A 27,922-nucleotide genomic window follows, 5' to 3' on the forward strand; every position below is an offset into this window, starting at 1 on the left:
AATCAGTGCACAAGACAAGATTAAAATACCATTTAGCACTTGATGGTTTAAAAAAAAAAAAAAGGCTTGCTAGCACAAGGGAGGGAGCCATGACTCATGATTTATCCACATTTTTTATTGAAGATTACCAAACTCAGCATGGACCAAGGCACTCAAATGATTTTACTTTGCTGAAATGAATCTAAAGACTGTTTGTTCTGAGATTTTGGCCTTATATACAAACTATTGTTACTGGCCTATAGCTGAAAGCTGTTTATGATAAGTGGATCACACATGTACCAATACCCAGTAGTAATACCATACAAAATGAGCTGAATATGGACTTGAATACGATTACTTTTTCCCTTCTTTTTTTTTTTAACAGTATGACTACAATCCAACACAAAAAGTCGACAATAACAGTAAACACCAACTTCAAATAGTTAAAGAGTACAAAATGTTTTAAATATATTAAATGTTCTATTAGCGACAGCCTTGAGAAAATGTTAGCAAGACCTGACAGAGAGGCAAGATGTAATAACCATTTACTACTGTGTACAAAATTAACAAAGTTTCTGCTAGTGACATCTGGTTTACCTACGGCTGCTATAATGCATTAAATGACTCAAAACGTATATTATTATTTCACGACTGAACAAAGGACCAAGAATCAGAGACTAGATGAGACACAATGCATTTTTTTTTTTTTTCTGATAACTGATTTCTAATGGGTTGCTGAATGAGAGAAGCAGTCTGACAGAAGCATGCACAAACATACAAAGGTAATCTCAGAAAATCCAGCATTTTATCGTAATAATTAGCTTAGTGATCTGCACAGTTCAGGTGCAGATCAATGTCTCGTATCCAGTAGTGTCAGTACAGTATATCCCAAGCAACAGTGAAGATGTCAGATTTGCAACGAGGATTTTAGAAATACTGAAGTCAAGTCCCTCAGTCTTTCATTAATCACCCCACATAAATAAATTTAGAGTGGAAATATACCAATCTTATTAATTAATTCATCAATTTTTGTTGACCTAAATGTAGTCCAGTTTAGCTTTACAAAAACAACATGTTAAAGTCACATGTGATGCATTACATTTCACATGTAAAATGTCCAAAAACCACATTGTGCCTATTTGGGAGTTCTGTGAAATGCTTCACATGTCGTCAAGCATGTACCGGTATGTAGAACATGTAAATGAACATGTAAATTAAATGTTATCTATTTAGTTGTGTTTGTTATTTTGCATATGTGAAATGTTGCTCCATTGCTTTTAACAAGGTATAATACATTCACATGTGCTTTTTTGTAAGGCTAAATATGCAATATTGAATTTAAAATTACTGGACTCAGTCTATGAACTACACACGATATGCAAGTTTTTAATTAGTGGATGTGACTCCCATCAAAAGCACACAGTCAATACTGAGGGAATGACCACTGTGTCCTCAGTGGTAGCTATTTCGATGTTGCCTTTGACCATAGTGACACTTACAGTCAAAGGTTAGATGAATTTCATCATCTCTGTACCAGATGCTTCTGGTCTTATTTAGCTTATCATCCAAAAATAGGCTAAATAACAAACCAGTTAGCCACATTTTGTTATTTCCAAGTCTTGCTGTCCCTTTTCAGTCCTCTTACAGTCTCTTAAAGTCAACCGCACACTGCTTTATATGCAGTTCAGACACACCGACAGATGCCTGAAGATAGTATAATTCTACTGTATTGGACTGTATTACTGAACATCATTAGAAAATGGAGAAAATAACTTAAAAGTACATATTATACTAACTCTACAAATGTTACAAACCTCAACAAATGTACATTTATGTGACAGGAGGATGGAATAATAAAAATAAAGATCGCCGTCACGGCTAGATCAACACTAGTGTGAAGGGGCAGGTGAGCCAGCCAGTTGCCGGTCAGAGTTCAAGCTGGGGCAGCTAGGAGGGGAGCATGGGCAGGAAGTGAGTAGACGGGTGCCTTCGTCGAGCCTTGTGACCTCGCCGTGGCTTCCCCCGCCCGTTCAGCGAAACAAACATCTGCCTGCCGCCATGCTTCCAGCGGAGGGAGGCGTATGTGTTGTAGCCGTTCTCCTCAATGCGCTCCTTGAACTTACAGCTCGGGTTGTACTTCACCTGCGATCAGAGGGAGGAAGACGGAGAGGTTAAAGAGGCTTTAACTGATGAGTGTGTGCTAACTGAGTGCTATTCCTGCTGTGCTGTACTAGGTCAGCTTCCAAGAAGTGCGCAGAGGTCAATGTCTGTTGTTGCAGTAAAAGATTTTCCAGGTGTTCGTGGTTGATAGGGTGAGTATTTAGCTGGTTCCTCTATTTAAAGCCACAATGGATGTTTTCAGTCTTAGTTGTTTTTTTCAGTTATCCCTCACCCATGGTGGTGTCTAGCCATGCATGGGTTTTGAGATATCCACCTCTGAAACTTCCTTTCCGTCAACAAAATACAGTTTATGTCAGTGGAATTTCGTGTGCTGCTGAAAAAGCAATGAACAATTACAATAAAACCCCAAAAAGCAATATATCTTTCCAGAAACAATGCTCTGGTTACTCACAAAAATCTGCGGACCCCACAGTTAAGTTTTAATTGGGCCCGATCTCTGAAAACTGATCACAGACTGAAACTGATCACAAAGAGGTCTGTGAAATATCTGGGTCATTGTTACTGGATAGAAATGTTGCTCTTGAGTTTTTGAATGTCATTCTTTATTAGTTTTGGTATCACAAACACAGCCCACAGCCCCAAAATACCTCATTATACCACATGTTAAAACAACAATGTTCAGAGTGATTTGGGTAAACTGACCCCTTAATATACCCCCCTAAAAAAACCTAAATGATCAAAGTTGTGAATAAAAAAGGAGCTTTTTAATCAACATTAGTTGACAAAGTTCTATCACAATCATTCTAACTCTTTTCTGATCCAGTTTTTAATTCAATTTACGAACTTTGCCCACAGGTATGCTGATCTGTGAAGGCAATGCAACAGTCTGTAAAGCCACTTTTCCATGGGTGGTTACCACTTCTTATCAGTGAGTCAAAGAGTCTTGAAAGATATTGTAGTGACAAGAGGTTCTGCTGCATTCCCTTTTCCAGATCGCTATCGTGCGGCCATAATGAGGCCCTGTCTGCGATAGCATCAGGATAGTGTGAGCCTGCCGTGATTCACCTGCCTTTTTGTTTTTATGGGAGGTTTCAGATTTTGGAAAGGCCTGGGTCTTCAGCTCTGTTTATGCCGTGTTTGCTGTGTTAGCCACTTGTCTTATCGCCACTGCTGACTGATTGCTTGTCCCCGATTTCTCTTTTTCCGAGATGTAAACACATGAGCTAGACACCACACACCCCAGCTCTGATGTGAGGCTGATTTTAACAAAGAGGGGTGATTACTTTTGAAAGCTTGCTGTGTGAAACAACAATTGGCAGATGGCACGCAAAGACTTTTAAAGAAGCCCAGCTGGCTCTTTGTCATTGCTGGCTGGGTTTCTTTCCACTGCTTGCTATTTTGACAGTGGACCAGCCGACTCAAGCTGCAGGTATCATCAACCATGGCCCAGGTGTACAGCCATGATTGATTGTAACACTGACCTTTTCTGGACTTCCCAGCAGAAGATTCCTGACATTTCCCTTCACTTCAGTAGAATCAAATGTGTTTGGGTAGGTATTCATTTGGGACCCCTATACATATATACCTCCCCTACCCTCACCGCCCTCCTCCCCTTCCCTTCCCAGTCCTCCCATCTTGACCTCCAGGAACAATGTTGCCAGGTTGTATACGCACCGACCCAAAGAGCGTGCCTTTCTTGGACATAGCTAAGTACAGCCCGGTGCTGACAGATTTGATGGCAACAACTCCCACACTGACAGATCGGATTTCCATCAGGCCTGGAAAATAAAAGAGGGAACAAGAGTCTGGGTTAGAAACATCTAGCTTTGGGAGTTTCCCCATCAAAAGCCACTCTATCATTAGCAATTAGGATACCAGACAGCCATATGCTCTGGGGAGAGAGAGCCCAAGACAAGAGAAAAGAAACACACACATAGACAGGACATGCACAATGGCCTGAGAGAGCTCCCTTGATGAGAAGACCAATAGAGCTTAGAGCATTTAGAACAACAGGTTAAAGCTTGATCATGTCAAAAAAGGCGGGAAATTATTATTATTAATTATTTTCACATAGAAGCTTAATTATACATCTCTACCTGTGCACCCCAGTCTCAGACCACATCCTGACCTACAAAAGATTTAAACACACACATACAGTGTCTAAGCCTGCACAGTGTCATCCTGCCTCGCGGCTTGCATCCATTCAAGCCTCCTGACTCCAGATGTGACACTCCATCCTGATGATGCCCAGTGTTGTTTACTGAGGGACATAAAACCCATGTCTGCTGGCCACTTAACAGCCTCTCCAACTCACTTCACCCCATGAAAAAGCTGGCAAGCTTGTGGGCTAATTGTTTCCTCTGGGCACTGATTGCAAACAAGTCCCATGTGGCTCACTCTTGATCTGGTTTTTGTCTGCATACGAAAATAAAGGCACACACCCATTGTCATGGCTACGGCAGAGAGATGTTTTGGAGATGACCTGAGGGCTTACTGCAGGGTCCTGAATAGCAGCTAATTGCTGGAGATGAGGCTCTCTTTTGGATGACATTTTTCTGGCTTTATTTCCCACTTATACCTTCAAAAGCACCCTGATGTGGTCTGCTATCTGATCAGAGCACGAAATCTTCTTTTTACACCCCTGACAACCATGTCTGTGCAGAGAAAACATGTAATGTTGTTGCTCAAAGGCAAGGCACGGCTGGATATTTTTGAAAAAAGCATTGTTGGCTTTGGACAGATACTGTAAACACAGCACCAGATCAAGGTGCTGAAGGACAGGGTGACCCAAAGCTGGTAGGAAATGTAGTCATAAAAGCAGCAGTGGGCCACTGGCCACCCAACTGACCACCCCCCAGCTGCTTCGGTACCACTGCCAAGTCTTGTACAGGGCAGTGACTGAGTTCCTGAGCAGTCTCGCTGGTTAAACCCATCCAGCAATGAAAAACAAACCATCACACCAGGAGCTCAACAGGTGCTACTCCCTCTGCTCTGCAGTTTTTTCTACCTATTTACTTGTGCAAATCCAGATTTTGGTTGGAAAGAACGGTAAAGCTGAACTTGGCCCAAAGGCTCGACTTAATATGTTTTTGGATTAAATAATGAGTTACATATTTGTTTTAGACCAGGCTTTAAAGTAGAGGTTCACATTTTTCAAGTCTGTCTTAATACACATGAAGTCTTCCATATTAAACGACATTTTTGTTTGTCTGTGCCTTCCAAACCTGTCACAAATCACTTGTTTTAGACACTGCTATGGTTAACACTTGGTTAGGTTTAGGCACAAAAATGACTTGGTTAGATTAAGGGAAAGATCAGCGTTTGGGTCCAAGTTAAAGTTACATAAACATTGTTGTTTGGGTTAAAACAGATACTTTGCTAAGGTGGGAGCTTTCTCCAGAAGTGTTTTTCAGTGTTGTAGTCTGACGTTTTGTTGACCCATTCACCAATTGTGACTCACTGTAGTGCCCAGTCTGACACACTGAGGTAGTTTTCATGGCAGGTTTGGTAACTGGCACCCTGGAGCTGACCCCGCCGTAACCACCATGTCTTTGTCACCTCAGTATTGTGTTCCCAGTGTTTTTGGTCCCAGTCTAGCTGCGATCACCAAGAGGCTTTATTCCCCTGGCTCTCATTCTGGTGGCCATTCCGCTATCACTCTCCACCAGCATTCCCTGCAGGGTCCCCCAGGCCTGAAAATCTCCTCCATTGGCCTTCGAAAGCTCTTATGCTAGCAGTGTAAATACCAACACTCCCCGATGGTCCGAGCTCCCACTCTGGGCCTAGTCAGATCATAGGCCCGCTAATTGCACAGCTAACTGAGCTAATTAGCTAATGGTAGCTAGAGAAAACAGCACTTACAGCCCCTAATTTTTGATACGAATTTGACCTGGTGGCCAATTCTTGAATATGGCGCCTTTAAGAAAGGTTGTATTTACAGCTTGTACATAGAGGAGCAATAATTACATCAACCAAGAATATTTTCAGTGTATTTATGGACGCTTATCATCTGTTTCGAATACTGTAGAGGTAAAATCAACATAATGCATAATCTCACATTCTCTCAAAGATGCTACAAACTCGTCTTTACAAGCCGGCTGCTAATATCATCAGAGACTACTGCTGCTGGTTTCAAAGAGCAGATCTGAAGAGCTCCAAAGCTTAAAAAACACCCATCTGCTGCCCCCATCACTCTAAGCGTGCAACTATCTCCAACTTTTTTTTTTTTTTTCGCGCTCTGAACATCACCAGTCATGCTTATCAAGTGAGGTCATCTCCTTACGCACGGACACAAAGAAGTACAAAGAGTAAAAAGGAGGAAAGAAAAGACCAGGAAGGTAAACAAACACAAACTCCTGTTGAGTGTCTTTCTTCTCTGACAGGACCGTGTAAATGAAGCCCCCTCTCCGCTCCTAACAGCTGCAGGGAAGGAGGGGAAGCCTCGGTCGGGTCCGTCCAGGTACCAGCCCAGCTGCACCCCCATCATTCCTGCACTGCCTCTGATCCTCCGAGGAAACATTAACACTTTGATGGCAGCCTTCTCTTTACGAGCTGTGTTTACAAACACCGGGTGTGCTACGGTGGCACCTGGAGCGTGCGAGGGACTCATAAGCAATTAGCTGAAGCCCGGCTGGTGATTGGAGCGCTGCAAGGATTTATGGGGGATTAGTCCAGGCCAATGAAAACCGCTGGTGCCTGAAAGTGGTGCCAGCAGTAATTGCCATTATTTGCTGGTTTAAGTTCCAGGCACAGTAGGTGCGTTGGAAGGATGTTTGTCGCATCTGAGAAATTACAAGGAGTTGGCTGTGAACGGTAACACTTCAGGTTTTAAAAGATAAGAATAAAAAAATAATCTTTTAGTGCTAGAAAATACACCTAAATGAAGAAAAGTCTGAGCTGTTAATTGGTCATTTTGTGAAGAACTTCAATGCAGCACATTCAGTATTCTCCTCTCTGTGCCCCAGTCTCATCGATAGCCTACATGTCATTTCATTCATACACGCTGGTGTAGCAGCCAGAAGACACAAAAGATCTGAGGACACGAAATGGGGATTTCACATTGTCTAGAGGAATCACTTGGGCTCTAGACGCTTGACCACACATCTATAAAGACCAGTTAGATCCATATAATTCACAGTCCCCCCTTTGAAAAGTCACTCCATTGTGTTCAAAGCCTGAGAAATCAGAGTGAGGTATTTCGAGCTATTAGAGGTTTTCCTAACTGCTGAAATCCAAAGGTCACATTACTGGAAAGAAGGCTGTGTGCTGAATTTGGCCTCTGGGCTCGTTATAGTTTTGTAGAAGTGTACAATTTTGACTGAAACGGTTTCATTTATTAGTAAATTCTTTGTACAGAGATAGCAGCTGCTGGGAAATCTGGCAAAATTGGTTAAGCCTGATTTTTTAGCCCAGGACAAGTGAGCTCAGTCTCTGAATGTATCTAACATTTTGTCATGCAGTCTTTACTAAACTTTGTATTTTAACACATAGTCTGGTGTAAATACAAACATTTTATCCACGTGAACAGGCAAAAATATCAAGATTGTTCTAATAAAATGATCCTTTTTTTAGTTGTTTTAGTATTTTAGTTGAAAGTCTTTAGAGAAAAGCATTTTTGTGATTAAATTACAAACCATTTCCATTCACGAAATGTTTCAAATCTTTTGAACAATATCACAACGAGGAAGAAGAGAGAGAAATAATGGAGACAAATTAGGTCTTTGTTCCTGAGTTCCTTTGGAAACTGAAGATCACTCCTGCTCCGTGTTCTGCTGAGCAAGTATCAACTGATGGCCCTATTGAGCTCATGAAAAAGGTACTTTTGGCTTCCCACTTGCAATTGGCAAGATCTCTTAACCTTTGACATGTTTTGGCTGGGACTGTCAATAAGCTCAAGCTGCCATTACAAGCAAATCCCGCACTATACATGTCTAGTCAACTGTGGACTTGCCATTTATTTCTCCTCTATGGGATTTTTAAAAGCATAGAAAAAGTCTTTTAACCAGTCTTTTTCTTTCTTTCTTTTTTTTTTTACTCTTTCTTTTCTTTCCGTGCCCCATTTTTTGGACGTTAGCCCATCGTCAGATCATTCAAGCCTTTTCTGACTTTGAAAAAAAGGCAGAAAGGAAAGAGAGAGACACTCTCACGGGGTTCCCTTTTGTCAGACTCATGGTATGGGGGAGGAGGAGGAGGAGGAGGAGGGAGCGAGTACAAGGTGAAGGTGCTGGTTATAAGATGGGGGTTTCGGAGGTGGGGGCAGGCGCTTCCAATGGCCGCCCCCCCACCTTAAGTCTTTGTTACTCACCTGAGAGGTGAAGAGCTAGACAAGATCTTATTAATGACCGAGCGTTTTGAATGGGCTTCTACAAAGTGTGGCAAAATGGTTCCTTTCATCACAAATTTAAAGCAGAAAAGAGTGAAAGACTGAGCAAAGAGAGAGTGAGAAAAAGAGATTTTTCTGCTCCTTTCCTCTGTCCTCTGTCTTCTTTTTGTTCCTTTTCCCAGGTCTTTAATTTCTTGGGTTGCCCCCTTGAGCAGCCCTCCATGGCTCAGTGCTCGACCAGAGCAGAGCCTGGGAATCTTGGAGTTCCCGCTGTGCTCCTGCTCTTGATTGACATACCTTTTCAATTATTTCACAGTTTGCTTGCTTTTTAAACGAAGAGGGCCCTGTTGTTTTTTTCCTTCTGCCCTCCTTTTCAAAACACAAGCTTTTCATGTCGGGTCTGGGCTGCCGGGCCTAATGGCTGTGACCAGCACCTTTGATCTGCCATGACCCCCTCGAAGGGTCTGGTACTGGGCGAAGCAGCCGCCTGTGTGTATCAGCGCAGACAAAGGCTGCATCACTCACTATTGCTTTAAACACCTTGAGAGATTACCATGAGAAGGGGCGCTCCAGTGGAGGCCATCACAGGTGGTGTGATATGGAAACTTGGACATTAACCCTTGAATGTACAGTAAATACCGGCCAATGATTAGCAAGGACTAGTGAAGGGGATGGTTTTGTTCGCTTAAGTCCAGAGGAAAATGTGTAACCTGCACACAATTTCTGTTTTTCCCAAAAGATTCTATATATATTCCAGTATATTTTTTCTGATTTCTGATTCCGGTATATTTACGTAACTTTGGCTCCCTGACACAGTTATACATGCAAAAAATAGACCAATAAAATAGAGGCTGCCCTCACAAATGTCTTTGTGGGTGATGTGGTTTCTGCATTGACATCCAGTGTCAAGTTGTTCATTTGATATGCTTTCAGATGGAGATCACAGTCAGATAAATCAGTCAGTGTGTTGCTTTGAGTGTTGCTTGCACTGATGTAGAAAACCTCCATCACAGCTGTCCTTCATCTGTGTTTCTCAGTCCCACTAAAAACCTCAGTATGCTTCAAACAAAATGCTTTTCAGATCATCTAACTCCCTCTACGATGCTGGAACCGAAACAAATTTTGGAACTTTCTGAAACCAATAATCCGACACTCACGCCCAATTTACGCAGCGATTAGCCAGGTGTGTGGGGGTGTGAAAGTAGGCGGGGTTTGATCTTCTCTCTCAGTCTCTTAGAGTGTAGCCACACTGATTTGGTTGAATTTAAAAACTCCTCAGTCACCACAAAAACTCAATTTTCTCACCCCTAAAAAACAGAGCTGATTTAGCGGTTTTTCTATTGTGCAGACGTTTCACTGAGAGCAGAGGAGTTACCTTCATCACTTTTCATGAGTCGCCTACAAGTAGAGACTCTTCAAAGTGTTCACTGTTATCCCAATTAGTACGACTCATTGTGTTGAGACTACAATGACATGCTAAGTTGCTGGAGAGATTGGTAGTGGGATGCAGCCAGCGGGAGGGTATGATGGCAAGGTTTTCCGTACTGAGGCCTTTGAGTGTACGCCAGTTTTCATGTGATTTTTTTCGGACAATGCTGCCATTAAAATAGATTTGTCTTTCAGTGAAAAAATCAGATTTGGACCAATTTTATCTGCAATCTGAAAGGCAGTTAAAGAAAAACAAGCAATGACTGTGAACTGCCCTTTCATTTATCCATAAAGCATCATCACGACATTGATTTGGGGCAGAGGCCGTTGTTTATGCTTTGACAACATAATGCAGATCATGGAACTCAGCCTGTGGTGACTAATGAAGTCCAGGGCAAGTGGTGTACCAGCACAAGAATCGCTGCTTCTGTGTCAGTGGCTCAGAGGGCACACGGGGAGCACGATCAGTGCTCTGCTTTCATTTTCATTTTCATTTTCATTTTCACACACACATATACTGAGCATGAAAGAAAAATCCACACACTTTATATTGATTTGCAGCTGACAAATGAAGGAATGTCTCATCAGGAGGCTTTTATACTGCAGTTATCAATACACACGAAGCAGTGATAGTGGGTCAGAGATGATCTCATTGCCATGAGTGGCTTGTATGAAAGCTGATCTCCAATTTGCTGTGAAATATGGCGGTGCTGCAGACACGGGAAGAAATATTTGAATATCCTTGTGTATTTCACTCCCTTACAAAGAGGCTGTAAAATTGTTTCAAGCAGCCTGCCGTGTTTGTTGCTAAAGTAACCTCAATCAGTTCAACAGTAGGATTTATAGTTACAGCTGAGCTACAGTAACATACCTTTACTTTGTTGAGGAAGGTTTATCAGTGGTCAATGGACCCACACACATCAGTCCCACACACACACTCCAGATTAGTTGAAACCAGGGGATGGAGTCGAATCACAACACACACATGCATATACAAAAGACTGAAGTGGAAGGTAAGAGCAAACATGGTGTCCTGATGAGCCATGACTCCAGTGGATGACTGAGGATTTCCCCTCATACACCAAACCTTTGACCCCTGAGACAAATCCACTGCATGCACACAGCCCTCGATTAGCAGAAGGTGTTGAATTCCCCATTGGCTATTTCCACTGCTGAGGGGGTTTAAGCTTAAAAAGAGGTGTAATATATTCTGATATTTGATCTAATGCAAATCGGTAAACTGACTAATAAATATATTCCTTCTCTTCCCCAGTTGAATAATATGATTCCCATGACGGCACCTTTGTGCTCCTCCAGACTGCAGCCACACACAGCATTCAGCCTGTGACATTTACTTGGGATGGGTCGTCTCCAGGATGACGTCAGTCTAACAGACATCTTCAACTTTGTCATTATCTGTGTGCTTTAATGCGCCTGTATTTCAAAACATCAGCAGTACTGTTGAACAGATGGTGGTGATCCGGGCACACTGCAACACAAGTAAACCTCTACTATCGCACATAATCATTTAAGGTTTACTGTGTAAACCTCTTCTCCTTTTGCCACTGAATGACAAAACAACAGAGATCTGAACGATGCCAACCAAATTTAACCAACTCAGTTACATCAAGAGGGATAAAACGACACTGCTAAAACCACTTAAGAAACTTCAATTTTCCACACAAATCAACACTGAATCAAATACTTCGGAAAGTTATGTTGCTCTGCTCTACAGGCAGAAACTTCTGAGCATGGACCCTTTTGGCCTCATCCCAACGAGCAATGCCAGAGCAGGTGTTTTACATCTGCACTCAAAGGCAAAAGTACCTGCTTTGACATGACTGATTGGAGTGCCACAATGATTTTCTGCCCTATATCTTAAGTAACATTGTAAATTAGATCGTCTTTCATCACGTGCAGATGTTTTTAGGCATTCCAAAGATATTACTGAAGTCAAATTGTGAGCAGTTACGTATTTTTATGTAGTTCTTGCAATGCAGATATACACTGTAATTTAAATGTTGTCTTGTCACAGCTGTATTTTTCTGCAATGGCTATACCAAAGCTCGCTGCAAGTCAAATTCTGTGCGGCTACACCAACACATTGTCATGTCCATTACCTGTGGTCATTGTTACAGCCTAGTTCAGTTTTTGTTCGGCTTGTAGGAGGTTTCAGCTCCATTTTAAAAATTTTCACTGAGGTCAGGGGAAGCTGTTTTATGCTCTTCAATCTGAGGTTTACTCCTAAAAAGACTTAATTATTTTGGTTAAGGTTGAGGGTTTGCTCAGGATTTCCCTTTCATTAATGTAAAAACACCCCGGTTGAGTCAGTGTCCATAATGTTTCATACACATAGTGATGAAATTATGACATTTATTTTTGTTTGAATAAGTGTGATCAGGCTCAAAATATATATGATGCAATGCCCTTCCTGGTTTAATGGACCAACCAGCTCTGGCGGCAATATAAAATTTACAGTCTCTTTAACAGGAGCTGCGCCTGCCGCTCTGAGCTCTACTGTTCCAGCGGAGGATTTGTGCTTTAATGTGGGTGTTTGTGAGTGGCCCTCTGTTGCAGAGCAGAACAGCTGTCAGTCTACAAGCAGCACCTCCCTCCCTTTCTACAAACTGTACCTGTCTTTCTCTCCTTCCTCCTGTCTCCCATCTGCCAGCCTGCTTTTCACTGCCCGTCTGTCCCTCACTTCTCCTCTGTCGTACCTCTTCGGTCTCAGTCGTGTTCTCTCTCCTCGCCTGGGTCACCCCTCCTCTCCCTCCCTGTACTGGCCTGTCTGCAGCGGGTCTCCGGACATGCATCATACCTATTAACTCTCACAGGACTGCGATGATTTATTCATCCCTTACCGACAGCTATGAGATATGTCTGCTCTGAGCCGAGCTGGGCTGGACTGATCGCACACACAAAAACACACACAAAACACACGCCCTGCAGTTAATCTCGGGTTTTTCTCTCTTTGTTCTCACTTTTGCAATAGAAACGAGATTGAAAATGAAGTTAGAGGCATTAGAAAACCTAGAAAAAAAACTCCAAGATTCTCTGTAATGAAATGAATTGAATAGCCATCACTGTGATCATCCACCACGTTAGTCAAAGCAGCACATTCAGGCCAACATGCCAAGTAACTTGGCCCTGAGATCTGATTCTGTTCCTCAAATGAGCTCAGACTGTCTGGAAGCCTGAACAGTGTTGCTCTTGCCTAATTTAGCTCCGAGTTCCTGGACAGTTAGGAATCCATCAACTCATGTTTGATTTGATCAAACGAAAATTTAAAAGGTGCATAATGAAAGTAACAGCAAAGGAAATCAGGAACAGGACTATTTTTGCACTCCCTTTTCTCTTCTGTACAGACTTGAACTTTAGCAGATCTAAACATGCTGTCACTCTCTAAACCACTCCGTACACACTGCGTGCATGCGTGCCGTCACTTGGATGTGACTGTGTGCAACGTCCCCTATACCTCGAGGAAGCCTGGTGTGCATGTGTGTGTATTTCTGTGAGTATATTACCTTGCAAGTGGCCCACCCAATCCAACCCCCCCCCCCCAAAAAAAACAAGGACGATGGATAGAAAGGACAGAAGAGACTGGCACAGGGCTGGTCTTCCCTGCCCACATATCACTTGCTTCCCACATTCCATTAAAATCTCTGGAGGGATGAACGTAAAAGATGAGAGTGATAAGATTATCTTTCTCGTGTCTTTTTAACCTCAGTCCATATTCAGTGTCCACTGCCTTTTGTTCAGGAATGGTGTTATTTTTATTATTGTTATTATCTTTTTTTTACTTTTATTATAATCGTTATGACACCACTGTGACTCATGCAAGAACCTGCCATACAAGGTTTTTAACTCACACGCACAGTTGACTACACAAAATTTGTGGTATTCACCGATCGCTTATGTAGAATTTTTATGCCTCCATTATAACACCTGGCAGGGTAACATCACCTGCTGTATAATTTTCTCTCGTCCATCTACGTGACTGTCTGTATTGGAGGTTATAAGTTTCTATTATTACATGAGTAACTTTCACCTGTGAAGAACTAGATTAGTACAAATTGCAAAAGAAATCTGGAAACAATTTGAAGTGCACTCTCTCAAAGTTGCATGCAGGCTGGTCTTCAGTGGCCCGTTCCCCCTGCCTGCCAGACTGAGCCACTGAGGGAGGTGTAAAGTAGAGACAATCTACTTCTCTACAAGCCCAGGCCGGTTTTTTTGAGCCTGTGAACAAGCCACATGGTGGTGATCTGCTGAAAGCTGACTCCCGCACTCCCTCGGCCCCAGCCCCGGCCGCAAGGGGTGACATTCTCTCACACACAATCCAGAGGCTGGTCCTCTTTCAGGACTCGCACTCGGCCCTTTTACCCCCACCCTTTCATACGGGGCTGCTGGGAGAAGTACTCCAGGGATTAGCCCAGCCAGGTCTTTCAAAGGCCATTAGAGCAAATTACAGGTATCCTGTTACCAATGCGCTGGGACAGGCCAGGTGAGGGGCGCAGAGGCCAGGCGGGAGTGCAGGGGTCAGCTTGGGACAAAAAGACAAGGCCACCCTGGGCCCCACTCTATCGGAGTGTCTCCCTGGCTCCACAAACTGGTAGGCCTGCATCTATGAATGGCTCACTTGATGGGACCTCAGAGACATTGTCTCACCACCGTAACTTTAGCCTTTTTTTCTTGGTCCACCCCCACCCACCCCCACAACTCACTCTCCCTACCCTGGTTTTCTTGTATTTCGATTGATGTGGGCATGACTGTGCCCGGATAAATTATCACGCAAAACAACTATAAAACGAGCAAAATTCAGTAAAACATGACAGGAGGCTGCGTCACATCCACCGCGATATAAGTAGTATGAACTAAACGCTGCAAACACTCACTCACGTCCTGGCTGCACTATCAGTGTGCGCCACACAAAAAGCCCTGCCTTGGGCCAAAGATTTGATTTGAATTACATTAACTATTTCTACTTCAAACCTAAATTTAAATTGTAATGGCAACCACACACCCGTTAATGTGTGTTCTGTCAATGTATCAGTACGCTGCAGGCACCATGAGACTGATGCTGTTGATAACGTTGTGGAGATGGCCACAGGGAGTTCCGCATCCTGCCATTTTCTCTAGACTACTTGCGCACACACACACACACACATGCCTCTCCACCACTTGTGCCGGCCACACTCACACAAATACACACATGCATGCTTCAACCAATCCCAACTGGTGGATGACAATCTAGTGGAGGACTTGCGGAAGTGTTTCATTAGCCAATTACCGCTGCTAGATAAAGCCTGCGTTCCCACAGTCCACAAGGCCGGAGGTCAAATGTGACCAATTACCCTCCATCCCCTCACAGGACAGATTAGTCTGTCTGATTTATCCCCAGACAGACTGACACAGTACTCTAGAATTGCCATCCACATCTGGGTATGCCTGTTTATGTGTGTGGAATGTGCAAAGAGAAGAGTGAAAAACAATGGCGAAGCTCAGAAATTTTCAGTTTGAGAGGTCAGTAGAGGAATCTGTTCTGCCACACACACACACTCCCCATCAAACAGTGATTAGTACCTGCATGTCCTGTCAGCATGCACTCCATGGTAGTTATACCTCTAACTTCCTTGGACATGCTAAGTTGTGATTGTATGTAATGGAACATCAATCAGTTCATTAGGGACCTCCCGGATGCTGAATCAGAGCGCAGAGATCAAACCCCAGATTTACAAGCATGGTGGGGTCAAGTCAGCCAAAAAAAGTAACACTAGAGGACGACCTGAGGGAGTGGGCGAGCGGTGGGGTGGAGGGCCGGTGCAGTGAGGCTGAGGGATAGCAGAGGTGAAAAAGGTTAACGAAGCCCACAGTGTGCTCGTCTGAGTCTGTGTGGTACTGAGGTCCCGCAATCTTACCGGCCAAGAGGCCTTTTCTTTAATCAAGGAGGGCAGACTGCCTTCAAATCATGCATCACATCCGTAACAAGCGAACAGCAACTTATCAAAGGCTTCACAGATAGTTACGAACAGATCTGCCCACTGAGAGCTTTGTGACTCACGGCTTCTGCAGTTTCCTGCACTCTGGTACCCTGGGAGGGGCTGGCGGGATGGCTGAATCCACATTAGACTGAGGTCATTCCGCTGTGCCACTAAATTGCAGTAAGCTGGTGTGCTGCATCTGTGGCTGGTTTTGGATGGCTGTCCAGACCAGACTCAGTCACTCCGAGTGGAAACATAATCAGGAGAAAACAAAGGCCTTGTTTACAGTTTGCTACCTTCATCTTCTCTGGCCTCAAAAAATTCTCCATGTCAGTATTGAAGAGCATCCATATCTGATCCAAACCAGCATTCTCTGTCAGTTTTGACCACAGTGAATCTGTGCTTATAATGGCAAATGCTGTTTTATTTTTAAATTCCATTAGAGTAAGTTGTTGAGGCTATTAAAGGCACTTGCAGGTGACAAGCATGTGAGAGTGTGTGTCAGCTATTATTCACTTCAAAGAAATATGGTGTGTTAGCATGTTTAGCTTTGATTGTGCTGCATGGCTAGCTAATATTTGCTTATGCAGTGTCATTTCCGTGGTATTGTAACGAGGAGTGTCCGACGTGTAAAGTCGTAATCACGATTGGTGACTTTTTGGATATTTCATAAATTATTTTTCTGAAAGTATCAATATAGTGCTTAATAGTACAGATCAGCCTGAAAAGCTTAACAAACGTACCTCACATATCCGACAATGGATGCATTTAAACCAGAATTTTATGGATATTCTTAATGCACATCACGTTTAAAGCGGCACATGATGTCATGTAATGCCTTTTTGCAGAGGGAACCCCCCGAAGTGTGAAAAACTGACCCTGATGATGTCTTCAGGGCTATCTCAGCTCCGGCTTGAGACTTTAATTTTTCAATTAATGTAGGATCCAGCATACAACGGACTAAAACTCTGGATATCTCAGCCTCTGCTGCTTTGATTTTCTTCTCTTCTGAACCCCCAATGTTAAAACTGCTAATGAACAACTTCAACTCTCACATGACCAACTATGTGATCATGCAACAGTCTAAAGTCGCCACATGACATGGATGTGGCATCAACCTTTCCCCTCTTGTATGACCGGCTCTTGTGTATTGTCAGTTAGGTAATAGTGCAACTGTATTTATAACTGTGTTGATTGTGTGTAACAGAATAAAAGTTTTTTGTTTGTAGTTCTCTATTCAACAGCAGGATGAAAACCCACTAAATCCAAGTTAGTTTGAAGAACGCTGCTGACTGGAAGTGTGTGCATGTGTAGCTCAGGTGTGCAAGCGAGGTTCCAGTGAGTGAGCACCCGGACACAGAATATTCTCTCTGGCCTGAACCTGCCCCATATTTACATTATTAAAATGAGGCGGGCATACAGGGAGGTGACAGAAGGCACAAGAGTGAAATCAGGGCCCTGTCAGAGCTGTCACTTGCTCCACTGGCCAAAGGGCCCTGACCCCAATCCTATCCACTGCAGGGGAGGAGAGGGGGAAATGGAGACAGCAGGAGAGAGAGATGGTGATAGGTAGAAAGGGGCAGACAGATCAGAAGAAAAAGAAACAAGAGGACGATAGTGAAAGATATGTGTATAGAAATATATATATGAGGAGAAATTGGTACGGCAGAAGGTTAAAGCAGCTTGTAACTGTGAAAAGACGTGGTGAATTCACATGTATTTGAATATTTTCTGCACAGTTATGGATGACTGCAAGTTGTAAGCAGCAGAAAAAGTTTTCCTTCGTCCCAAAATAGATGCAGAGGTATCACATATTCAGGGGGATTGTCATACACAAACGTTATGGTGTTGCCCACTTTCTCATTCTCTGAAAAATTAAATTAGTAAGAAGGAGGCAGCGTTCAGGACAAAGATCTCAGTGTCTGTACAGTGGCCTGATGTATGGTGTGGACTGTACTGTCCTGCTTCAGCTGTACACTGCAATGCTTTGTGCCACCCTCTGTGTTCTAATGAGGAGCATGGCCCTCCAGACGGGAAAAACACCCGTGTGCACAGCAGCTCGCTCATGTCAGCGTGCATGCAAACACACACATATGCATGCGTCTGAATTGAGTGCAAGGTACGGTCTGGTTCATATTAGCCATCGGGGAAAGGAAACGCACATCTTTTTCAGTTTAGGGTCCACTTCATGCTCCCCCAATGGCACAGTATAAACACAGGCACATGCGTCCTAAATGTACACACACATTCAAAGCGTCCTGACACGATACTCACATCCTGCTCCTGTTCGTTTAGAGAAATGGCCTTAGAGATAAAAAGCAGGTACGGGTGGATGTGTGTAATGGAGTTCAGAGAAGACGCGGTATGGTTCCAACCTGTTGGTATGCGCAGACCTGCACCAGAGTCGCTCTTTTTAGCCTTCCACATTTGCATTAATTACCTTTCTTTCAGGAAATGCATTTGCAACACGGTTATTCGGTCCAGACAGGGACGTCTCGGCTTCAGTCTTCAAAGCAAAGAAGCTTCAGTGCTTTTTTTATCCAACGGAACTAAGAATTATTCTCACATTATTTGTTTGTTTTCTTAAGATTGTCATCTTAATCTGAAACAAATCAAAATACAACTGTCATGATTTTTAAAGCTATCTATTAGATTGTCATTATTGACGTTCTTGGTCCACAGAGGATACTACTTTGGACTTTGCTGATCTCCTTACTTTTCCTCAAGTGTTTTTCTTCTAATGCCATTTTTGTTTTTAGCGAAATGTCTCAGCAACTACTGGATAGACCACCACGAAATTTTGCACCAATATTCATGGTGCCCAGAGGATGAATACTAATGACGCTGTTGATTTTGTGACTATTTATCTAGAGGCACCAGTTCCTTTCAACAGACGAGTATTAGTCTTGTTAAAAATTGTGCTATAAAATCTTAAGGGACCAGCGTGGAGGGTTTTGAGGGATGTTTTTGCAGACATGCAATTTAATATTCATAGTTATGCTTTCATTAGTATGTGATCACCTGAAAATAAGAATCATTGTGTTTTCTTCCCTTTGAAATGAGCTCTTTATATCTACAGAGGGACCAGGTCCTCATGCACAGCTCCGCCGTGTCGCACCATCATGTTTCTACAGAAGCCCAGAATGGACACACCAAGAGGACCTTTCTTGTTTTTCCCAATTTTAACAGCGACCGCAGGAGCGGTTGAGGTAAGGGGTATTCAATTGGGTGCAGTCTGCCATCTCACCACTAGATGTCATTAAATCCTTCACACTGGTCCTTTAACTCGCCCACAGATACATGATGTAATGTCTGTATGATAAGAAATGTTGGCCCACTGCAGGCTTTCTGGTGCATCGTCTTTACTGCACAGTGCAGTTAATTATAGGAAATATATATTTTCAAGATATGACTCTCAGTGTGATGCAGCAGCATTTCTCCACAGAGGTGTCATGAGTAATCAGATTTCCGGTCTATAACACGTAGTCAGGAGCTGAAATCAAGAATTTTATGACTTGATTGCCTGACAGCAGGTCAATATTTAGTCACATAGATTGATGGGCAGGTTGTGGTTGCTCTGTTTGGGTTGTTTGTGGCCAAGAGACAGATTAAAGTCTACTGACTTTAGTCTACTGACACTCAGCTCCCATAGGCATTATAGGCTTATGGCTTCATAGGGAAATAAGGGTGGGGAGCCCCAGATTTACCTGAATGTCACCTATGAGACTGAGGTGACTGATTTTACTGCCACTTATTGCTTCCTTTATGATCTGCACCAAACCCTACAGGGCGGGATATCTGTCTTTAGGGCAACAGGTGCTTTACATTCCTGCTATTATTGCTTCCTAGTCTCCAACTGCTTGTGATTTTACATTAAATTTGAACACCTTTAAAATCCTGTAGCTTTAGCCAGTCAGTCGTAGCCGTATTTAGGGATGCCAAGTTGTTTCTTTTTTTTTTTTCCCCTCTCTACAGCAGGGGTTCTCTTTCAGCGTCTTTATTCCTGGGCCAGTGGTGAAACGCCTTCCAAGACATGATGTCTGGCTCAGTTTGAGCAGGGAGGTGAGAGGCTTTATTGGAAGGGTCAAAACAAAACCATTAATCTGTCTTGGTCTATCTAAGGCTGAGGCAAGACCTGTCTCCCCTGACTCAATGGGCTGATTGCGTCAGTGTATGTGTGTGTGTGTGCGTGTGTGCATGCGTGCGCGTAGGGTCCGAGATGTGAGTGGCAGCTGCTCTTTGGTGAGAATTTCCTTTGGCGAATGATTTCAAACATGTGGTGCTGCATGAGTAAGACTAGCTGGCCGACTGTTCCCAACTGATCTAATTAATACTCATTTTGCACCTTTCACACACAAAAAAAAGCACACAGTAATAACAGTACTAATACGCTCTCATTGTGGAAAAGGCCAAACTCTTCACCCCCATTTTAAAAACTTACTGCCTGGTTGTGACCGTGCTCAATACTGTATCCCCATATAGTAATTAATTGTGGTTCATTACAATGATGTATAAAGCACCTAAATCATTGTAGCTTTTGGATGGCAACAGATAGTCTGCTCCTGGGAAAAAGATGGAAAATAGAAGCAAGTATAATGGTTATTTTGTCTGGCCCAAAGAATATTTAAAAAGTCAAACCTCAGTCTTGCTCCATTACACTTTTCAGTCACTGATGTTCAAACTATTTCTTCCTTCAAGTATTTAGAAATTGATATACTGAACCTTGTATTCAGTATCATCCTCTGCTGTTAAGAGGCTTTTCAGAACATCAGTGCAAACATCTTTTATCAATGGCTTTAAGATCCAAGTAGCCGGTTACTGGCACTGTGAAGTTGTCTCTTTTGTGTTCCCTTCACACCCACAGGATGTTCAGAGCAGTGGGATGCTATAACTGAATTGGCTGCTGGAGCCAAAGTCAGACTCTATAAACCTGCTGATGAACCCAGTAAATCCCACAGAGGAGCCGCAGCCAGACTGCTAAAGGTTGTTAGCAACTAATTGCTACATTTCTCGAGCCCATTCATGATATCAAGTCCTGGTGGCAGAAACCAGGGATGCTCGGCTAATTAGGGTGACACTGACACTCTTGTCCCGCAATGTTCCCAGGACAGTGATACTGTGTGTGTGTGTGTGTGTGTGTGTGTGTGTGTGTGTGTGTTTGAGAGTGAGATTCAACATGCATGTTCAACATGCATGCGTGTGCCAGTGATGTTTTATTTAGCTCTCAGCCTCTTAACACCAGGAACAGCTGGCAAAGGTTGGATTTTCATTTGTCTCCCACAGGCTGAGGCCATGCACTGTCCTTATTGGAGGGGATAATAAATGCATGATTCGTGGGATTTTACCCTCCTTTTGGCATCCAAAATGTCCACGAATCCCTTCTCAGTTGAGACGACCCAGAGGAAACCTTACATAATGCCTAATGAGCAACGGGAAACGCTCCAACACTCCTCTAGCCTTTAATTTCCACCTCAATACTGAGCAGAGCACGCCCCAGCCCTTCTCCTAGCCTCATTAACATGTGTATTCTCCCAATTCAAAACACCAAAGCACTTCCTTCGGCCAGGTGCTTCCCTCTTTAGCCCCTCCAACCCCGGTGCTGTTGATCCAGCCGCATGTCCCCGTCTGAGCTCTACCAGAATTAATGGTGAGTCATGCTGAGGATGTAGATGGCCAGGACAGAATGAACTTTCTGACACCTTTTTAAAAACAGCGCAGAACAGACATTTTGTAATGTCTGTCGCTTTGGCTGGTGTATGCCATTGTCAGCCTAGATAACACATGAGCTGATGATGGGGAATAGCTGTGGTTTAGCTGTGACTTTCTGCTAATTTAAAACATGGCTTCCAAAGTGCGGCCTGTGTGCCAAATACAGCCCTCAGACACATTTTGTACAGCCCCCGAACATTACATTTTTGCTAACGCTAGTTAGCTAACTAACTAGTTAGCTAACTAACAAAGTAATGAACTAACAAAGTAATGAAGTTTGCTAATATATGAGTCATTTAGAGAGAAGAGTAAGAGAAGTGAAGTTCAATCTACAGTACAGCTGATCTCACACTTCTGCCAAAATGCTTTTTAATGACACATTTCACAAAAGTAAGATAATATACCTCAGTTTACAGAATGTTAAATAGCTAACTGACCATATAGCATTAGCTAGGTTATCATGATCTGATATTTTCTACTCATTCAAAACTTCGAAACACACATTTCTCTAAAACAAAATAAAATAATGCAAAATAATCGACATTTTAGTTTAAAAGATAAAATTAACTAAGCGACCACTTATGTGCAAAATGTCCAATATTCACTCTTTTTTAGCTCTGTTTTTGATCTCTACCAATTCCTGTGGGAAATGTCTGGCTCTTCAGCTGCTAATTGCCCCGTTATGTTCACCAGCTAGTCGCTAACTTTGTCTGTCGGTCGTTTGGTGCTAAGCAGGTAGTGTACAGAGGGTTTTTAGAGCCTTTTCAGTGAAAACAGCTGCCTGCTGTGGCCGAAACAACACCAAGCAAAACAGTAAGCTGAATAGCCCGACAGCTAAAGAATGAAACCTGCTATAAAGCTCCATAAATCCAAGGGGGGCTGCAGATTTGGGTGATTATTCTCTATAGGTTCGTGACCATGAGCGGGCCCTTTCACACTGTCACAGTTTCACATTGTCATTTGTTACATTATTATTATAACACAATGAATTATATCCGCTTTAAAGTTAATAATTAATTAAATGGTCCATAACTTAAAGAGAAGATTTTCAAATATAAGGACTTCTCCACACAAACAATTCACATATTTTAAACTCTCCCTCACTGTCATCTTCATTTATCTACTGTTTCTACATCACTGGTAATGTTTTCTAACTGGTCCAATCTTTCAGCTGGATTTAGTCATCTGTCTGTAACACTCGTCCTGTCTTTTCCCATTTTCAGATTCAAGTCAGTCTCTCCTTGGCAAGTGACAGTTTCCCCTGTCTCAAACAAGTTTGAATAATTTCCACAACATATTTCAGTAGGTTGGAAGATTTTCTTCCCATGGGTTGCATCCAAGTCAAATACACTCATGAACTAGGAAAACTCTCACATCAAACAGCAAGATGTTGCACACCAAGGGAAAACTGGTAAACACAACACACCCTGGCTGTGAGAGTTGCACGGCTGTAGAGGCAGAATGGAGCTAGTCTGGCCGCAGTGACTTCTGCGATTATAACGGCGTGGTGAGGTGACCTTATTTCCTAAGGGTGAATGGGCTGTCACTACCTGGAGGCTGCACAAACGTTTGATGCCTTCAGCCACACACACCCAAAATTTAACAGTCCATCTTTTAAGATGGGATGAAAAAAAAAAAAAAAAAGAAACACAACATTAAAATGTATGTAGTGCGACATGCCAACGAAAAAAACACCTAAGAATTTGTGAAAGAAAACAGAGACGGGAGAATCAAGTGAAAACAAGCTTGTAATTAAAGCCATAAAATTTTAATTAGTTGTAATACATGAACTGAATTTGACTGTGCGTGGAGCAGTTTCTCTCCTGTCCTCTACCCTCTCTTCTTTACTACTCTTAGCTTTATGATTTGCTTTTGCAATTGATCATGAAACGGTTGCTGGGTGTGCCCACACAGCTGTTGTGCTGTCTAATTAGCAGGCTATGACCGATGACCCAGGACAGGATATGATGCGTACCTGCCTCTGGAGCTTTTGTAAACACTTGGGTGTGTTTTTCCCCTCGATCCTTCACCGCTTTGCCGTAGGTCAAAAGAAAAACATTTTCGAGACCCTCCCCTTTCGTCCCTCAAAGTGCTATACTTTGTGTCTTTTTGTGACCATTTCAACAAGTTATTTTTAGAAGTTTGACGATAAAGTGGTTTGTAATTATAGGTAGATCTATATTTAGAGTGTGCGGCTTCACAAGCTGTAGTCAGATAATAGCTGAGTCATTTATCTTGTCTGATTTCTATCTCTCTCGTTTGACTAGCAAATGCACTCCAGGCCCTGTAAGCTTACAACTTGCTTGATTCTGACAACAAGCTTGAGGAACAGACACCTGAAACTTTGGTGTTTGTGTGCGTTTGAGTGTATGTTTGGGTATATTTCCGCATGTGTGCTCACAAGACAGGACATTTTTCTTTGGGGATGGAACTGATACACACTCAGCCTCTCCTGACTGTCACTGATGAAAGTTTTTCATTTCATCACTCAAATGGCAATCTCATATTTGTTCTTTAATAACACTTTAATTCCTCTCTACAGTATTTTTGGATGTTACAAATAGCTAATGAACTGAGATGCAAGACTGATAAACAAAAATACATTCATACACCATGTGTGTTTTGCATTTTTCTCTATCTCCTCGTAATCTTGTCCAGCTCTCTCATCCTTTCAACCCTCCGTCCCAAGCCAGTCATTCTCCCTCTCGCCTCTTCCCTCAGCTGTTCCATGCCCCTGCTCCACTGGGATTGATACAATATTTTCCAACCGCAATTAGCAGAGAGCCTGTTGACTAATTCCAACTGTTTTTGCACCTGAGAGGGAGTTGGGAGTTGGGGCTGGAAAAACTGAGTGGGGTGGAGGTGAGGGCCGGGGCCTGGGTGTAGCAGGCAGAGCTGTCGGGGCAATATAGCTGTGTCGACAAGAGTGTAAGGGCAACACAGAGGACAGAGGAGGGGTCGGCCAGACTGCTGGGCAGTATTTGTGAAAGCTGCATGCAGGCTCAGCCCTGAGCTTGGCTGCTGCAGGTTAAGCTATGCAAGGCAGCGCTATGTTTTGCAAGAAACAATGAAATAATACAAAAATTATGATAATGATACAGTCCCATGTTTCTAACAGTGTGTGTCTGCGTGAGTGGATGTGTGTTTTTCAAGCATATGTCTGCGTGATTACCATGACACTCTTTTACATTTTACATCAAATTAAAAAAAGCTATTTCAAAAGCATTAAAATCCAAAAAAGAAATATCTCCTCTTTCCTGTGTGAGGCATTGCACTCCAGCGTCTTTGTCATGCTCCTGTCATTAAATATGTACAACTTCCTGCTTGTCCGGCCACCCTAATCTATAGCATGGCTGCCGTATCAGTAACAAGAAATTGTGTGGGTCAGGAGGCTCTGAGTTTGATTGATAGGCTCCTTATGTGATGGCAGTAATGCTAGCCTCACACAGAAACAGAGTGAGACCTCAAAACGGCCTTAAACCAGATCTGCCCCATTGTGAGGCGCAACCACGGGCTGACCGCAAGGTCCACATGACCACTGGTTTGGCACTGTGCTCGGCTCAGGGTGCAGGTACACACCCTCGCTCTGTGTGAGCACAGAAAGAATCGTTCTTTCCACCAAAGGAAATGAGAGGATGATGGCTAAAGTGTATGAGGACATTACTTTTAAGGGGACTGTACTTTTTCATCGAGAGCTACTGCAACCACCTAAGCATTAATGACATTACTATGGCAAGAAAAAGCATGAATCTCACAATCCGCAGGAATAACTTTTTCTCCTTTCCAAAGACTCTGACCACTAATTCAAACTTCCCTGTGTTGCCAAATTAGTATCGCGACCACTTCCAGCATGAACTCCAAAGTGTCAAATACAGGCACAGTTCAGGAGCAATATTTTATTATGGTAGCTGACATATATTACCACTAATATGAGAGAATATTGTCCCAACTTGGATCAGGCCACGGGTCCAAATTTAACACAGTAATAATTCATCTCAACTTGAATTTCTACCAGTGTGTGTGGTTTTAAAAGATATCTGCCAAGTGACTAATCCCGACAGGTTAACAAATGTCACCCAGTCTGCAAGCTGGAGCTTATTGAAACAGTGGCAACAGACAGACTGGCCTATTAGCTGGACACAGCAGCTGCTCCTGCCCCCAGTAGCCGTATGGAAAAACTCTGACTCACCCACTTGTGTAAAAAGGAATTAACGACCAAATACATAAATATTACCGTCAAAGGCATAAACGTCTCTAAGGGCTATCCAGTCAGTCAGTCAGCCAGTGACTAATGGAGAAGGAGGTCAGATCACGACCAAAGTCGGTTCATCTGACCTGGTCAAGCATCTGAAAGACACCCATTGATAGATACACTGAAGAGGCACGGCTGCTCAATGAACAGCCTGCTCTCAGGTGTCCCTGAACCACGGATTAGGTGCAGACTACAGGCTTTCCAGAATAACCCATTTGGGTCTACACAGAACTGCGCGCTGAATACAGCGATCACGTTAAGAAGTGTTGTCAAGTCCGAGCAGGTGCTAAGAGGCAGGATGTGGTGCAAGAGAGAGCCACAAACATAGGAGACTCTACAGAGAGATTTACAGCTGTGTGCAAGATTGCCAAAAAATATGATGAACGGTAAATTAGTCAGCAAAGAACGCCCAATGCAGGTTGCATGAGGCCAAGTCACGGCTTTGAATTAAAGCTTTTCTCTCAGCACTTTAAATGTGACTGAAACTGTAGTCCCATTACTTCACAATACACATGAATCTGTCTGCATTTGTTGGAGGAATGTGTTTCCGTGTACACCTGCTTCTTACAATTGATGCACTCTCATCACAGTTTTGACAAGTTAATCCTCAGTGAAACTGAAGCTTTTTTTTTTCCCGTTTGCATCGCCAACTGATGCTCAATGTCTCTCCTCGAGTCAGCTTTCTTGTGCCGGCTGTCCCGTGAGGAGCCTAAATCCACACTGGGGTATTCCCTCCTTACCTAGCAACGCGTCCTCCCTGCTCTAAACACAACACAAGTAGCTCAGCAGTGATTGAATCATAACGCAATTAAAGTGAACAGATAAGAAAGTTGAGCCATAACAATAAAAAGTGAAAACGTCATAGGGAATCCTCGGTGACACCCAAAACACACTTGAGATAGAGAACTTAGATGCACACATGTACTTACTGTCTGCGTAGTTTTTCCGCCGAGTGCCATCCACCTTGCCTGTTTTGTCAATGCAGAGGAAGAACTTGTTGGCAGAGTAAAGTCGCCGTAGTCGGACGTCGCCCTCTAGGTGATTGTAACTGCGAGTGTGCCTTTCCAATGTCCATGAACAGTTAATGCCACTCGCCATCACCTGAAGGGGTTCATGCCCTACCCCAGGAGGACAGGCCCCTGTGGCAGTGCCAGCGGTGACCAGGAGCAGGGTGAAGCATGCCAGGCAAAGGGAGGCTGCACTGGGCAGGGGGAGAGGTCGCCCAGCGGAGGCTGCAGGAGTGGCGGTGCCAAGGGCAGGTTCAGGACAGAGATGAGCTACGGACGGCGTCCATCTGCACATGGTGGGTCAGACTCCCAAGGTGCACCTTGTGCAAGCTGTAGGCATGCTGATGATCAGGAGATGTCCCAGTGGAGGGATGACAAGAGGGTGGGAGTCCTGAAGTGAGACGGGAGGCAAACAGCACTCACAGCAGATCCTCTGGATGTGACAGATGAGCAGTCTCCAGCAGGCCTTCCTACAGCAACAAGCTTGTCAAAGTTTCTCCACTTGTCATCTTCAGTCTTGTTCTCGATTCTTGTTCCTCGATCCAGTCGTGAAATGCTGTAAGTTTATGAATCCACCTCTTAAGTGTCGCTCCTTCTGTTCTCCTCCTTGGACTGAGGTCTTCTTTCTCGAACCACAGATAAAGTCCTGGGAAGTGTGAGGATGCGCATATGTGTGTGCGTGTGTGTTTGTCTGTTTGTGTATGGATATGTGTGTGTTTGTGTGTGTGTGTGCGTGTGTGTGTGTGTGTGTGTGTGTATGTGTGTGTGTGTGTGTGTGTGTGTGTGTGTGTGCACCTTGCGATGCTCTACTCTTTCCAACTGAATAGGAACAAGGTGCCTGTCTGAGCTGCTGACCCGTGGCTGAGAGGGAGTTGAATGAGGGCTGGTGACTGACTCTGTGCGTGTGTGTGTGTGTGTGTATGCGTGAGTGTGTGATACAGAGAGAGGGAGAGAGAAAGAGAGAGGGAGTGAGCAAGTGAGTGAGTATGGGAGGGACAGAGCCGGTGTGTGTTTGCGACAGAGAGAGAGAGAGAGAGAGAGAGAGAGAGAGAGGCAGCGAGAGTGTGTCTGTATGTGTCAGAGTGAGCGGCAGTCGGCGAGTGTGTGTCAGCTAGCACAGGGCAGT

The 27,922-nt window shown here is 43.5% G+C and overlaps 1 protein-coding gene across 1 annotated transcript; it reads right to left on the reverse strand.

Annotated features, from left to right (window-relative positions):
• Positions 1-103: 103 nt before the first annotated feature.
• fgf22 (fibroblast growth factor 22) lies at positions 104-27,674 on the reverse strand. Its single transcript, XM_076721906.1, has 3 exons — positions 26,719-27,674; positions 3,775-3,878; positions 104-2,121 (listed from the first exon to the last, which is right to left on the reverse strand). The coding sequence occupies exons 1-3, from the start codon at positions 27,089-27,091 to the stop codon at positions 1,927-1,929; spliced, it is 672 nt and encodes a 223-aa protein (XP_076578021.1). The 5' UTR covers positions 27,092-27,674; the 3' UTR covers positions 104-1,926.
• Positions 27,675-27,922: the final 248 nt, after the last annotated feature.

This window comes from Chaetodon auriga, chromosome 3, assembly GCF_051107435.1.
Source record: "Chaetodon auriga isolate fChaAug3 chromosome 3, fChaAug3.hap1, whole genome shotgun sequence".
Lineage (NCBI taxonomy): Eukaryota > Metazoa > Chordata > Actinopteri > Chaetodontiformes > Chaetodontidae > Chaetodon > Chaetodon auriga.

Bases quoted from the DNA above. Each gene is read 5' to 3' on its own strand.
- fgf22 (XM_076721906.1), bottom strand. From the start codon at position 27,091: ATGTGCAGATGGACGCCGTCCGTAGCTCATCTCTGTCCTGAACCTGCC. The intron at 3,879-26,718 runs GTAAGTACATGT...TTTATTTTCCAG, and splicing joins GCGGAAAAACTACGCAGACA to GCCTGATGGAAATCCGATCT. The intron at 2,122-3,774 runs GTGCGTATACAA...CTCTGATCGCAG, and splicing joins AAGGCACGCTCTTTGGGTCG to GTGAAGTACAACCCGAGCTG.